General features: G+C 38.7%; 1 protein-coding gene across 1 annotated transcript in view; it reads left to right on the forward strand.

The window, feature by feature from the left end:
* Positions 1-13,169, forward strand: part of RGS22 (regulator of G protein signaling 22) — a 62,221-nt gene that overhangs the window by 4,673 nt on the left and 44,379 nt on the right. The window contains exons 4-5 of the mRNA XM_084279870.1: positions 7,947-8,168; positions 11,930-12,015. Of these exons, the coding sequence (XP_084135996.1) occupies positions 7,947-8,168; positions 11,930-12,015 (308 nt within the window). The remainder of the gene's footprint in view (positions 1-7,946; positions 8,169-11,929; positions 12,016-13,169) is intronic.

The raw sequence follows: 13,169 nt of genomic DNA on the forward strand, positions 1-13,169 counted from the left end.
AGCAACCTCACCCAACTTCATTGTAGTAGTATTAGCCCTGACTGTCCACCCCCATTCTCTCCACCCTTGTGTCTCGCACCCATACTCCTCTGCAAGGTGGCACAGACTTTTCCACAGTGTCACACATGGCTCCTGTGGGGTCTCCCAGCTGATCTACTCTAGAACTTCCCCACACCCTGATCCCCTTCAAAATTACTGCAGCCTGACAGGCTGCACTGTGAGAACAGAGAAGGGCAACCAAGCTGGTGAAAGGTCTGGAACACGTTTTATGAGAAGCGACTGAGGGAACTGGGGCTCTTTGGCCTGAGGAAAAGGAGGCTGAGGGGAGACTTTACTGTTCTCTACAGCTACCTGAAAGGAAGTTGTAGTGAGGTGGGTGTTGGTCTCTTCTCTTGAATTATGTCAAGAGCAGTTTAGATTTGATACTAGGAAAACTGCCTTCTCCAAAAGAGTGGTCAGGCTTGGAACAGGCTGCTCAGAGAGGTGGTGTCAACACCTGGAGGTGTTAAAAAATATGTAGATGTGGCACTTTGGGACGTGGTTTAGCAGACATGGCGATGTTGGTTTGATGGTTGGACTTGATGATCTTAGAAGTCTTTTCCACCTTTAAAGATTCAATGATTCTAACATATACCTATTTCTGCAATTTGCTTCCTGAGAACCACCACCAGCAGAATATTTCTTTATGGTCCTTGGACCTAAGACTATGGTGCAGCCACTATTGGAATAAATTCATTTGTGGTTCAGGTTTACCAAACTGAACAAAACTTTGATATACTCTCTAAACCATATCACAGATGTGTGTAAAAGTTCACTTAATGGGAGCTGTAGAACTAAGGACTGTAAGACAGGTTCCCCTATGCCAATGTTTGATCTTAAAATAGAATCTGGAGGTATTGAAACAACTCTATACCAGAATGTGTGGTTTGTGCTCAGCATTGACACTGAATTCTCTCAGTAAGGTCAGCCTTTATGTGCTTTCATCACACTGCAACATTCCTAAGAATAATTTTTACAAAGCTAGGGAGACACAGAAGGAAGAAAATGTGTGATTAGAGGGCTGGTTTTTTATATCTTTTTCTTCCTACTCCCTCACCCCCCTGCAACTGCTTTAGGATATCTGCCTAAATCCAAGCCTAAATACATATCTTTTAAACCCAGGGCTTTTTTCCACATGCCAGACTGTTCTTAGCATGGAAATACCATCCTCCACGCCTTCACTGCTTATTTGGAAACTATGCTTCAAGTTTTCCCCAAATCACAAAGGATGGAGTGGGTAAGAAGTTCAGCCTGCTCAAATCTCTGGGTTTTCTTGGACATGCACAGTTTTCAGGACATCTATTAGAGGCCAAAATTCTCTGAGGCCTCAGAGGGCTCCTCAGCCTGCAGCCCTGGCGCAGTTCAGCAGCTCTGAACCACAGTGATTGTCCAGGCGCTGGAAGCCCACAGAACGGAGTTCACACACACTCCTGAGTAAACACTGTTTTACGATGGTAATCTTGGTAGGTTTCTAAGATGACACATGGTCTCTCTTTTACATGTTTACATATGTTCATGAAAACAGATGCTCATATTAGCTGTTTTTATCTGTTATGTTCTTATAATTAGTTTTATTTTCTCTTGATCTTTTCCTGAGGATTTACCCTCTTCAGGATTAAATTCTATTAATGCCTTGAGTTCTGTGGTTTGAATACCTTATACTCCCATTTTGCCTCTCCTTCTCAGAAGGCTTCTACTAAAATACCACATTGAAATTTCCATTGCTTTATTCTTGTTGTGCTTATACTCTGTTGCCTGGGAACAGTATTACCCAGGTGTGCTAGTAGTTAGGCAACAAGTCAAACCAAAAATATTGTGTGACTTGATACGAGAAATCAGTGGTAGCACATGCTTATTTTAAGAGGCTACCTCTGCCTTGATTTATAAGGCACCACTACTGTATGGAAAATTATATCACTGGGGACTTGCTATAGCAGCAGTAGATTTTTTCCTTTGATTTACAGTATATCCTTTAAGTGGTACTGTTGTTTTAATAACATTTATTACAATCTGACATGAATATCTAGGTACTTTAAAGATCTACATACTGTAATGAAGGAGACTTTCTAAGGAAAATAAAAGATAAAATAATACAAAAATCCCAATGAGGGCATTTGTTTCCAGTTGTATGGTGGTTTCACAGTAGTAGAAACCAATTACGTGACATACAAATGAGTTACACCTTCCTTAGTAACTAATCTAAAATGAAAGATTTAAGAGAAACATTGGCCTGAATACATTTCCTTTTCTGGCCAGTCAAGAATCCCTAGAATTCAAATCTTTGATCCCTGTTTTTAGAACATCAAGAATATCTTTATCCAGGAATGAAAATGCAGAAGTCAGAAATCTCCATCCAGCTCAGTCTTGGAGGCCTCAGAAAGAAAGTGCAGTAATATCAACTTATTTCTCCTGTGCTCTACAAGGTGCCTGCTACACTTTCCACCCCAAGTCCATGCTGGGGTCTTACCCCTCATTTTCCATTTACCAGCAATGCTGATGGAGACACACTTCTCTTTGTGATCTTGAAGTGTTGCACTAGAAACAAAGGAGCTAACTGCACTTCAGTTGAAGCATATTTAGGAGGTGGCACTTTGGGTAGCAAGTTCCTGGCTGTGGGTTTCCCCTGCAGCAGAAAGATACCAAGTGACAACAGTTTATCAACTTCAGATTTGAAGACTACTGCTTTTGAAAGTCCTTCTCACTGTAAAAGCTCTCATCTCATTAATAAAAAAGAAGAAAAAAGAAGAAAGAAGTGAGAGAATGAAGCAAATACTTAATTTGCTTGATAAAATTTTCATGCTAGTAGGAACTATTGTGGTGTGACTTAAAAAAACCCAAAAGCTAAATAGTTTAGGAAGATGGTTAGAGGTCAGTATGCAACAGTTTTAACTTAAGCATGACTTTGCTGGGTAGTCTGGGATCCAGAATTTAATGCAGGTGATGATTCTGAAAACAATTAAAGGACAAGTAATAAAGCTTGGGTCAGTTGGTCCTTCTGAAAACAGGATGGTCCTAAAAAGCCGGTGCTGTCAAGACTAAAACCAGGCTGATCTATGAGTAGCAGATCATGGACAGGACAGAAAGCAAAAAGTAATCCACTCTGCTGTACAGTTCTATTTTTAAGGTGATTGTAAATAATTAGATGAATTAATGCATCAATTCAAGGCATCAATCCAATGCAACCTCCCTTGAAAAGGCTTTTGCATCAGTAAGGCCGTACATGCTTGTTTGGTCAAGTCTTAGCCAGGACTAAAGAAGTTCTCCTGACTTTTTTCTTATTGATAGCAGGTTTACTCAAAATGGTCTTCTCTCAATTAGATTGTGGTATCTGATTGTGACTTGTGTCTTACTCAAAAATGGAAGGGAAATCCTGGACTCATTAAAGTCAAAGGTAATTTTGCCATTTGTCACTTCCTAGGGCTGTTCAAATTCTCTTCTGGTCTGGACTCTCACTGACATTTATGATACACACACCCCTGTCTTAAGGAAGATTTGGCAAAGCTCCTGGATGAGGTCTCTATTCATTCCCACCCTTTCAGGGCCTTAACCTAAGAGGCAGCCAAGCTGTGGTCATTCTGTTTCTCTTGGGATTGAACTGCATTACTCAAGGTGGGATGTGGTGAGCATATTTACACGTTTATGAACTGTATCTGAAGTTAAGTGTATCTGAAAACTGTTAAGGCACAGAACAGGGAGATTTATATGTTTGATATCCTGGCAACATGGTGATGGATGCTGTTTTGGTTTCTGTTTTGGGAGGAGTGATAGAAATTTGCCTTCCCTTCAGTAAAGTGTGTAGCTCTAGGTTTTAGAATTATGTTTTCTATTTATTCTTCAGCTGAAACCATACTCCATGTGCATTTGACAGCTAAGAAATTTCTTTGCTGTCAAAAACATACATGCAGTTGTTTATTTATTTAATAGTATTGCTGTACTACAGTCTGAAAACAACTTTTTTGAAGCTGAGATGACTACACTGAGGTACATCGGTCATACTGGGTTCAAAGGGAGAACTGCCTGTGAGTGAAACAGTTTGAAAAGTCTGTAGACTTCTTTTTTGTTGGTATTCTCAACTCCTTGTTGATCCTCCTTATTGTGCTAAATTGATAATGTATGAATCCCAAGCCTCAAGGCTCCTGCCAAACCTGGTTTATTTTTTCTTAACATCTTGAGGTATAATTCGACTCTGGAGTTTTCCCTCTCCATCTTCAAAGGATCAAAAATTGGCCCAAACTAGAGAGTGAATGTAGGGAAGAATGCCTTGATACTTCTAGTCTTTCGTTAGTGTAGTTTGCTTGTCTCTAAAAAGCCAAAGCACTTGCCAAATGTGTGGTAAGAAAGACATTTCTCAGTATATTAGATTGGCACAGATAATTTTCCCCTTTCCTTTATAGTGTAGGCTATCATCCACTCTTTAACATAGGCATCTCCACTAAAGAGATTCCTTGTTATTGCAATGACCTAGATTATTGGTGGTGCTATAAACCACTCTCATTATTGTCATGTGAAACATTGTAGGATTTTACAGCACTTGGCTTCTGTGGGAAAGATTTTAAGTTCACTACAGGGTATTTTTTTTGTGTGTGTGGCTTGAAATGTGTGGGAATGGTTACATTGTGTGTTTTACTCCAAAGTTTTTCACGTATCGAGAGGGAAATGGATTGACTGATCCTCTCTGTCCTGTGCTGTAACTGGGAAAACGTTTCCTAGAAGAAATCAGGTTAATTTTTTTTGGTGTTCCTATTTGACTTTTGTCATAACATCACATTTATTTTTGTGGTGGGGATGAGTTAAGAAGGTTAATACTTACCTCTTCTTTTATTATGCTTATAAAAACATTCCAATTTATCATTCTAGCTTTTTTAAGCAAGCAAATGAAATATGCTATCTGAGAAAGGCTTAAACTGTTGTAAAATGTATTTATACAATACTTTGATAACAGTTCTTATCTGGTAGAATTTAGAATTTGTACAGAATCACAGATCACTCATGCTGGAAGGGGCTTTGGGCAAGTCTGTAGTTCAGCCTCCTGCCCAAAGCAGGTCCAGCTGATCCTGAAAATCTCCAGCAACTGATTCCATTGTTGCTCTGAACAGTCTGTTCTGATGCTGATCATTCCCCAAATACCTTTTTTCTTCTATAAAGTTGAAAACTAGTGGTTTCGTATATGACCGTGGTCTCTTGTCCTTCTACCAGGCACCTCTCTGAAAAGCCTGGCTCTATCTTCTCAGAAACATCTTTGTAAGTACTGTAAGACTGCTGATAGTTCCTCCCAGAGCTGACTCTTCTTCAGGCTAAACAAGCCTTCTTCTCTCAGTGTCTCCTCACAGGGCAAGTGCTCCAGCCCCCAACTATCTCAGTGGATGTCTGCTTGATTTAATCAAGTTTATGAATATCCTTCTTGTACTGGGGCCCCAAAACTGGATGCAGTATTCCAGATGTAGTGTTACTAGTGTCAGGTAAAGGGGTTCTAGTGGCTAGTCTGCGACTCATACTAGAAGTATGCATGCCTGTTTATGTTCCTGGGGCTAGGTAAATACATCTTGGTCCAAACCCCAAAAGTCTGTACTAGAACCACCTTTTTCAGCAAGTATGTAGTGTATGAAGTCCTAATCTTCTTATCCCATGAGTGTATGTTCTTTTATTCCAATAGTATATTTGTCTTAGAAATGATTTGTAGTCAGACTCCCAAAATACCCGTACATTTTGCGTTTAAAACAATTTCACTAGCATCTGTTTTGCTACATTAATGTTGCCGTGTGTTTTCTGTTCAGTTAATTAGAATGTGTATTGGAAAACCTAGATCAAGAGTAAGTTACAAAGGATTAAGTAAATGTAGATGTGTGTGATAAACTCCTGTTGCCTTTGCCTAGTTTTCAAGTTGAATAACATGGAACTAAAATAATCTGGTCATGTCTGATCACGTAGACCAGTAGTATGGAAATTGCACTTTGGTATTTTTCAGCAAATAAGAGCCTTTCAAATCTTGAAGCACCTTGTTTCTTAGTGTATTTTCTTTTTCCTTTTTAAAAACATGAAAAAATAAGTAAGGAAGAAAACATTTGGAGGTTATTAGGGTTGCACAGTTAGTCACTTAGAAGCTTGTAGCAGCCCAAATTCTGTTTGAAAGTAAACGAAATGTACACATTCATCTGGGAGGAGGTCTGAATGAAGTATAGAGAAATATACTGCACATAAAAGCCTCTTTAAAATGCTGTTCAGTACATCTGGAGAAAAAAACACTAAAACCTGCAGAGTACTCTGGAGAAAATTAATGCCAAAGGAGGCACAAGGTGTCAGAGAACAAAAACCAAGCCATGATTTCAACTGAAGTTAGGTAACGAAACAGACTAATGCAATTCAATGCATGGCTCTGAGCAGTGACAGTCTGATGTCATAGGCACTAATCACACACTTAAAGTTCTCACATGCTGCGTGCTTTGCCAGGCTGAGCCTCCACAGTGAGACATTATGGGATAAGTAGGGAATGTTGTAACCACATGTTGCAGCCACATGGTATGATGCTGGGCATTGCTCTACGAGAGGTTCATCAACAAGGGGGCTTCAAACAGAAGCAACAAAATAGCTGACACATGGTTGCTTTGGAATTATATAGGTGTAAAAAAGAATAAAATGGGTCTGTAATATATTTATTATATGTAGCATGTATCGGCATATGATATATAAAAAAGTTCAAGGAAATGAAAAATAGAGAGCTTGAAAAAAACCCCAATATTATTACATGCGAGGGAATAACAACTGTACAAACACCAGGTGAGGTCCTGTCTGGAATGAAGCCAAACAGAGTTTTGGCACTGGGTCTGGATATGGCCAGGATTTTCTTCAATACAACATGCCTTCTTGTCCTCCAGCTCAGTGCGGAGATGCTTATATGCTCTAGTTGTATATATCCTCATATTCATAATTGTCTTGGGTATGACCCATTACTCTCATAAAATCCATCCTCATTTTCCCACTTCAAGTAAGAGAATTTGAAAGATAGTCTTTTAGCGAAATGCCAAATACCAGAGCTCAAAACATGAAAGATGGCTCTGTTTCAATGTGTACACATGCAGTGGGATTTTTGGATTTAACAAAAGTTACAATTGCATAGCCAATGTTGCAGTTTGGTCTTTCTCATATATTGTACAGTACCTGATGCAACTAGTGATGTATAATAAAATTTACTGCAGGCCATAGGTTTCGGTAGGTGTTTGACCTGCAAGTGACGTTACAGTGAAAAGCCTTTCCTAAATATGGAAATCTTCAGATTCATCCTCCTCAAAAGCATCTCACATTTAAAAGGTCAACTTCATTGCTAATCTTTTCAGGCCTTGATTGTTTGTGGTAATGAATGGGAAAATAATACTGGAGATCTGATCCTATGGGGTAAGTAGTCTCCTACAGAACAGTTACTAAAGTTACTATTCATTATATATATTCTAAACATCTCTACTGGATCTGTTCATTGCATGTGATAAACAATGGCCTGTGATCTAGAATGATCTCTAGCTGAGACAAAAAGGAGTGAAAAAAAATTTTTACTGAAAGAGTTGTCAGGCCCTGGAACAGGCTGCCCAGGGAGGTGGTTGAGTCACCTTCCCTGGATGTGTTCAAAAAAAGGGTAGATGAGGTCCTTAGGGATATGGTTTAGCATAGGATGGGAATGGTTGGACTCGGCGATCTTCAAAGGTCTCTTCCAACCTTGTTATTCTGTGATTCTGTGATGCCTTGGAAAGCAAAGAAACCAAAAATGCAGAAAAATTACTACTCCAGGCCCTTAACATAGAGAAAGAAGACTCAGAATACCAGCTTGCATTCTGTAGGATGCTTCGATACTGTAAAAACTAACTTCCTTAAAAAAAGAGTTCCCTTAATACAATGTTCTTTCCAAATTTATTTTGCAGGCTTTTGTGCAGCCAGTTAAGTTTAACTCTGACTTTGGGATTTTTGAAGTAGTTAATTATGCCCCACAACACCTGGAAAGCCAGCTGAAAAAAACTCTACATGATCAGAAACCTCCAAACCCCATTTATGATGTTCTAAGGAAAGCAAAGAATGATGGGCAGCTCTCCAAAATGCGCAGCACTTCTCCAGCTTTCAATATTGATCCAAATTACAACACTATGGTAAGCATCTTATAGGCCCTGAGTTTATATTTAGATCTTACTGTAGAGATACTGGCAGTAGTTATTGTTGTGTTTGGCTTGGTAGCTTGGGAAAAATGTTAATTTATGTTAGGAAAACATAATGATGGGCCAAATTATGCCCTGCAAAGCACATGTGTCTACCAGACAAGTGAATGGAATTACACATGTACATCCTGTCGCACAGAATTTTGAAGATTCTGTAGGGCAGGATTCAGTTGTGTGGTCTGAATACTTTTTAATATTAAAAGAAAAAATATTATGACAACAGTTACTTTACTAGTGATCCCTGGAATGTGCAAATTGACTGAAACTAATGCATCTCAGTCTTTCCTTATTAATTAATTTCCTTGTGTGGCTATGAGCTCATCTGTGGTCTGGCAACACATAAGTCTCTCTTCCATTAATTCCCAAAGGTTTTACATGGTTAGCATCAATTGAAATGGCCAGAGAAAATAATCTTTGGCAAAAAGAAATCTAAATTAATGGAAAGATAGGTTGGATTTAAGAAAAAAATTCTTGTTCCAGACTTGCTCCGTCTATCAATTTTGGTATTCTTGCTTGTTTACTTTCATGACTGTCTTCAGGACTGAATTAAGCAGATTAAAATTGGGAATTGAAGCACCATATGCACCTGAGAAACTACAAGACAGTAAAATTAGTTGTGTGGGTTTACCTTTGAACAATAGCATTGGAGGAGAAAAAATACTTCACTGGGAAACTTGGTTTATTCCTTTCATGCTTGCTTTACACTGGTATGACTGATGTGACTCCAGTTCACTTCATTCAAGGCCAGTCTAAGGTCTTGTTACATTTTCAGAGGCGTCTGCTCTAAATTATGTCATAGCTGGAAAGGAGAGAAAATCAGGCAGTTAGACTGCTGCTTTGCCTGGTGTAAGTGTAATGATTTTCAGAAAAGAAAATCATGTTGAGAGAGGTCAAAAGGCAACAATGCTTAACAAAATGATAGTAATGTGAGACTGCAATTATCTGCATCTAAAGTGGACAAATGCTACAATAGGGCAAGGCTCACAAACATCCTTACCATGTTAAATAATTATTTTCACAAATACTTTGCTTGACAGCACAAAAGCAGAACTATTCTCAATTTCTTATTTGCTCTCAAGATTCAACTGAAGAAATGTACTTGTGCGAGTGTGGGTAACATTCCTCTCTGGGATAACCTCACATCATTGTCATTGTGGACAGTCTTGACAAATTCAAAGCCATTTCACTATTACTTGTATCTTTCACGTGGCTTGGAGCAACAGGGCTCCTGTACTGTTTAAGAATGCATTTCTTTCTCTGGGCCATTTTCTATAGATGAGAAGCATGGCTTTTTGAGGAGTAGTATGCCTCAGTACAATTTATTCTCCTTTTGTGGGGAAATAGTGATGTTTCTTCCTATTTTTGAATCCTCCTTTGCTGGGCACGTGACCTAGATGCCTCATCCAGTTCAGACTGGCATCTCAAGGATGAGCTGGAACAAAATGGCCTACAAAACAGCATGCCAAAATTTGTTACTGCAAGTACACAAGATAAAAGAAGTCAGCTTCATTCTTTGTACTACATTATGACTGAACCAGAAGAAGAAGTCCTCCCAGACCAATTACATCAAGTAGTTCAGTTTAAATCAAATGAGATTTGATCTTTCATGCTGACTCCTTTGCTTTGACTGCTTTCTTCACACTGACTGAAGAGATCCGCAGTTCGTTTGAATGTTACACTGCTACAAAAAGTCAACTTAAGTAGCCATCACTGGCACATTACTAATGAAAATGTGCTATGATCAGAGAATCCTAGTAGGCCTTTTGGGCTACAGCCTGAATTTAAACACATCTTGCCCAAGAAATACACCCAGTGGTATTTTTCACAGTATTTTACTTCCTTCTCAGACTCATAGAAATTTACAGATAAACAAAAGTTCTTTGCATATGCGCGTGCACACTTGAAAATTATTGATATGGAGGTAAGTATCTTCTTATCAATAGGCAAAAACAACTAAGTCTAAAATATGTTAAGAAATAAACTGCAAAATTGGGTAGAATTGATCACAACTATGGAAAGAAACTGGCTGGCATCCTGCATACCTTAGTTCAGAGAAACCCCAGTTCAGCAAAGCACTTAAGTATGTGTTTAACTTTAATCAAGAGAAGTTAAACACATGCTTAAACTTAAACACGTGCTAAAAGCTTTGCTGGATTTGGTCCCAGGAAGGCCTAAGGCTGACTGGGTAAGGAAGCTAACCAAGGTAACAAAACCCATCAGATTAAATGTAGCATCTTTCTCTGGGGAATGGGAAAGAGTAGAGGTTCTTTCCTTCTGATAGTACATATATTTTGTGTACCAGCCATGTACAGTCATGAACATGTTATGAATCACTCCGATAAAAAATTGGACTGTAAGTCAGTAAATACGTAAATATTAAAGGCCAGAATAAAGAGACAATCTTTTGTACTCCAAAAAAGCTTGTAAGTTACCAAAAGGAGGCATACTTTATGTGGTTGGGAGTAATTAGCCTCCATCTCCACAAATTACATTGTATGAGCCACTGCCAACATAAGCTTTCCATATTTTGAAATATTTTCTTCTCTCTAAATGAAACCACCCACTTTCTGAGCAATTCCGATTTTTTTTTTAATCCCCTGAAGATATATATGAGGCAGAAATAACCCTTGTCTCTTAATGGAATATTAGCTCATGGAAAGAAAATTTAAAATGTAATCTACATGAACTGATAATTTTATATAGTAAGTAGCATCCGACCTTGCCCAAACTTCACCTGTTTCTACGGACAAGGGGAGTTACTGCATTCTTCCAAATCATCAGCACCTCAGAAAAATGTAATAAGGTCATCCCTCCAAAGAGTGGGGAAAAATTACACTCTTCAAGAAAAGAAAAACAAGTGAGAGGGGGGAGGTAAAAGTGTGACCTGTGTAGTTTCTAAGGGAAACAGCTATGGATCACTGTTACCCATAGTCAGAGAACATGCTCTCCCTGTAAGATGCTAGGCATAGCTTTTTGGTTAGTTGGCGTTCTGTAGTTCACTTCTCAACATCTCCTCTTCACCCACCAAGCTGCTCTTTAGAGCCACCTCGCTTTCTGCTTTGATGAGGCACTAGAGCTTAGACACTTGAGCAGAAATCCACTATGGACCTGATTCATAATGCCCTCAGGTTTGTAGTGGAAGTGTTACTGTGTGCAATGCAGTTGTGCAATGCCCAAACATAAACCTAAGAAAGGTGATAACCGATTGGCTTTTGATTTGTTTGATTTTATTAGCCATATCATTCTCATTCTGGGAGTATAATTTAATTTAAAGGTTCCTTATTCTCCAAATTAAAAAATTTAACAGTGGCTATTCATAAAACGTGATAAAGTTGGGAAAAAATTAGTGGTTTCCTATTGCAGAAAAATCATAAGCATCTAAATTGCATTTGGAGTTGTACAGTAAAAGCATGATCCATTCACACATTTCTGAAGAAAAAACATTGTGCTTTGTTAAGAAAGTTGTGCTTTTATTCATTAAATCAGATTTTGACTTTATTAGCTGTTAATAGGAAAGTAAATGAACTCAACTGTGCCAGCATGATTAAGGCCTAACTGGGTAACAAAGACGGTGATCACTGTGTGTTTGTCTTCCTGAGACAATGTTTCTGTCAAAGGGGATGGAGAGAGTCAATTACATGGCAAATAAAACAAGGAAGACAAGAATAAGTCTTTGGCATTTCTTTTTTTAATAGTGTCTTGATCAAGAACAAGCAATGCAGTGGATTAAGAAAGAAAGGCTTCCAGCATTTCTAGAAAGTGACTGTTACTTTGAATACAGGTATTGCAACTTTTTATGCTGTATCTCAGTTTTAAATTTGTAGTTTTCCCTGGTGACTAATTTATCTTGACAGTACCCTTAATATGTTTCCTCCTACCTCTCATCCTGTTTAATTTTAGCATTTGAATGACTTGGATGAAATAAATTCAGTGACTTTTTTCACTCATCATTCTGTAATTTTCCTTGGCTGTGAATAACATATTACACCATTACACAGAAAGAGTGGAGTTCTCCATTTTCTGGATCTCTGTTCCACTGAGATATCATGGTAGCAATGCATATCTCTCTAATCAATATGGAGGCCATGTAAGTGGAAGATATGAGTCCATGAAATCTATTTGGATAAAACAGCCAGTTCTTTTTATTTCAAACATTAGTTTTGTATCTTTGGGCCCACTGCCAGACTTCTTTTGCAAGGTTCTCTGTGGGATGCTGTGGCATAGTTGGATGATTTACAGTTGTACACTTGCTATATTTTTCCAGATGTCCTTTCACCAGATGTTCAGGCGGTTAGAATGCTTTTTGGAAGGATCTGCCTCTATATCCCTTAAGGTTGTGTCTAGTGATAACTGTAGTGTGTTTTAGGAGTCTCAAAAGGAGTGGCAGCCTGGCATTAGGCTTCACAGAACTCAAGTTTGGTGACTATAATGACAGACTAGTTACTGGGGTATGGACTTCTTGAAACATTTCAAAATATTTTTAACTTTCAGTATCCCGAGTGTGCTTCAAGGGGAAACCTCTGCAAAGGATACAGAAACTGTGAAAGAATGTTCCATTTTATCTTTAATAGCAGCCTGCTTATACATGTGTCTGGGCCTCAACAGATCCTAAGAATGTGATCTTCTGCTATTGCAAAATCATAGAATAGAATCAAAGAACTGCATTGGTTGGAAGGGACCCTTTAGGTCACCAAGTCCAACCATCACCCTAACCTGTCATCCACTACTAAACCATGTCCCTCAGCACCACATCTAACTGTCTTTTAAATATGTCCAGGGACAGAGACCCCACCACTTCCCTGGGCAGCCTGTTCCAATGCCTAACAACCCTCTCTGTGAAGAAGTTTTTCCTAATATCCAATTTAAACCCTCCCTGGCATAACTTGATGCTGTTTTCTTTTGTCCTATCACTTGTCACTAGGAAGAAAAGGTCAG

Source organism: Gallinula chloropus, assembly GCF_964237585.1.
Source record: "Gallinula chloropus genome assembly, chromosome: 2".
In the NCBI taxonomy this organism is placed as follows: Eukaryota; Metazoa; Chordata; class Aves; order Gruiformes; family Rallidae; genus Gallinula; species Gallinula chloropus.